The sequence below is a fragment of the Aplysia californica genome, unplaced genomic scaffold (genome assembly GCF_000002075.1).
Source record: "Aplysia californica isolate F4 #8 unplaced genomic scaffold, AplCal3.0 scaffold00158, whole genome shotgun sequence".
In the NCBI taxonomy this organism is placed as follows: domain Eukaryota; kingdom Metazoa; phylum Mollusca; class Gastropoda; order Aplysiida; family Aplysiidae; genus Aplysia; species Aplysia californica.
The window spans coordinates 915,544-917,965 of record NW_004797428.1 but is presented as its reverse complement, the minus strand read 5'-3'; the positions used below and the strand labels follow the sequence as shown (position 1 = coordinate 917,965).

Sequence of the window (2,422 nt, the reverse complement as noted above, 5' to 3'; positions counted from 1 at the left end):
GGGGGATGAAGGAGGGAGGGGATATGTTGGGAATAATTCTTTGAATGATTGAATCAACCTCTTGAATGCTGACCATATATGGCTGGCAAGCTGGTAAAATGTATTAAGTCAAGAAATCAAAATTTTACTGGAGAAAGAGGAAAAAAAACTGTGTCATTGTTTTTAAAACAATTGTGCGTACATTATGTGTTTGTTCTTGTTTTTTTTTCATCTTTTAGAATTGGAATTTTGACAAAATATTTCTTGAGCACGTGCAACGAATATCACAGATTAAGAAATGGCTTTAAAAAAAACTTAGGCTAAGTATAACAGTTGTTTGAGGATTTTCTCCCCACATACTAAATAAAGAGGCCCCCCCCCCTCCCCCAGTGTGCTAAAAGGTCACAGTCTTTCATCGACGTTTGTTGGCTTATTGAAAGGGACAGATCGGTAGTGGGTGGTTGGCGGGTGCTCTGGGTGCGGTTTGCTTCGTCTTTCCTATCAAACATCTATCGTCCTTATCTCCCCTCCTTCTTTTTTCTGTTTGGTGCTCTCTTGTAACACCTCTAATCTTCGACACTTATATGACTTTATTGTGTTGCAAGTGCCTTAAAACTCTTACTAAAACTAAAAAAACCCAGATAGGTCAACGGTTGGCTGTGGTGTATTCCAGTTTTTCCTATCATTATGTTATTGTAGCTGTTGTTATTTTATTATTGCTGTTATTGTTTTTCTTAAATTATTTTACTATTATAATAATGGTATTGATTATTATCCGCATTATCATCGTTATCATTTTCATTGATAATCATATTGTTGTTGTGATTAATATTCCTTTCATTGTCATTATTGATCTCTTATTATTGATCTTATTATTAATCTTATTATTTGTAATCTTATTATTATATTTCTCATTATTATTGTTGTTGTTGTTGTTGTTCTTCTTCTCCTCCTCCTCTTGTCCTCCTCCTCTTCTCCTCCTCCTCCTTCTTCTCCTCCTCCTCTCCTCCTCGTCCTCTCCTCCTCCTCTTGTCCTCCTCCTCTTCTCCTCCTCCTACTCCTCCTCCTCCTCCTCCTTTTCTTTCTCCTCCTCCTCCTCCCCATCCTCCTCCTTCTTCTTCTTGGAATGGTAAAAGTAAAAACTGCTTTTCTTCTCCGTCCCCAGTTCCGGAACATAGTGCTTGGAGTAGTGGTGGGAGATATAGCAGCAGCCTTTGCCATCGACCGTGTAGTGCAATTCCTACTGGGGGGAGGACGTTTGAAAACAACGTGCTGAAGGAGAGATTATAGATAGAAGAGAGAGAGAAAGAGTGAGAGAGAGAGAGAGAGAGAAAGATAGAGAGAGAGAGAGAGAGAGAGAGAGAGAGAGAGAGAGAGAGAGAGAGAGAGAGAGAGAGAGAGAGAGAGAGAGAGAGAGAGAGAGAGAGAGAGATCGACGGATGGTGCTACTAGCAAATGGATGGAGTAAAGAAAGAACAACTGGAGAGAAAAAGAGAAGAGATGAATCAGTGCTGCTGTTTTGTTTGTCTGTCTGTCTGTCTGTCTGTCTGTCTGTCTGTCTGTCTGTCTGTCTGTCTTTCGTGATAGTTTAATGAGTTACTCAATTCTGTGATGATGAGATAAAAGCCATGTTGAGGATTATTTTGTTCGCCATGTCTCTTCATTATTGTATTACACTCTTGTCTTTGTCTTTGTGTTTGTGTAGCTACGGGATTCAAAGAAGCATTTCGACTCTAGCGTGTTCACGTTTGGGTTGATCTCTTCATGACCGTTTGACTTTTATAAAATATGTAAAGAAGAAGAGGTGGTGGGACCTGAGAGACAGATCAACCTGACCGAAGACCCAACTCAAACGACTTTAGCACAAGAGGAGGGGACTGTATTTGTGAGGCAGCGTGGTGGGATCAGGCTCTTGTCAAAATAATCAAAGTGAAGAAATTTGCTTTTTTCTGCAGGTTTTGGAATTTTTATCAAATTTTTGTTTTTTGGCTCAAAATCTTTCATGCCCATTAAAATACTCATTCATGTGTTGATTTTTCTGAAAAATGTTGATTTAAGGCACAAGATGTGTAGATTTTCAGTTACCACGGACTCTAAAGCTAAGGAAATAATTAATCTTTGGCGGCCATTTTCTCACTAATTTTACCTCTGAAAACAGGTGACCCCCACCTCCTTCATTCGCAAATATCTCGACTTGTATTCGAAATAAATGGATATTTTTTTCATCCAAATAAAGACAAGGGAACAAGCTTCAAGATGTTACCAATAACTCTACATGCCCCAAAATTGACGAGAGCCTGATTCCACCACGCTGCCTCACATTTAGTATGAAGTCGAAGGTCCTTTTGAGAGCTCAGAAATTCATTTTCACATTGTCTATGGGTATAATTGTATTTGGAAACTGTTGACTTTGTTCTCAAGCTCATACGCATATATATATATA

General features: G+C 39.0%; 1 protein-coding gene across 1 annotated transcript in view; it reads left to right on the top strand.

The window, feature by feature from the left end:
• LOC101861122 (manganese-transporting ATPase 13A1) overlaps positions 1-1,766 on the top strand; it is a 32,373-nt gene extending 30,607 nt beyond the window's left edge. Inside the window, exon 27 of the mRNA XM_005097588.3 lies at positions 1,145-1,766. Coding sequence (XP_005097645.1) covers positions 1,145-1,255 — 111 coding nt within the window. The 3' untranslated portion in view covers positions 1,256-1,766. The remainder of the gene's footprint in view (positions 1-1,144) is intronic.
• The last annotated feature ends 656 nt before the right edge of the window (positions 1,767-2,422 follow it).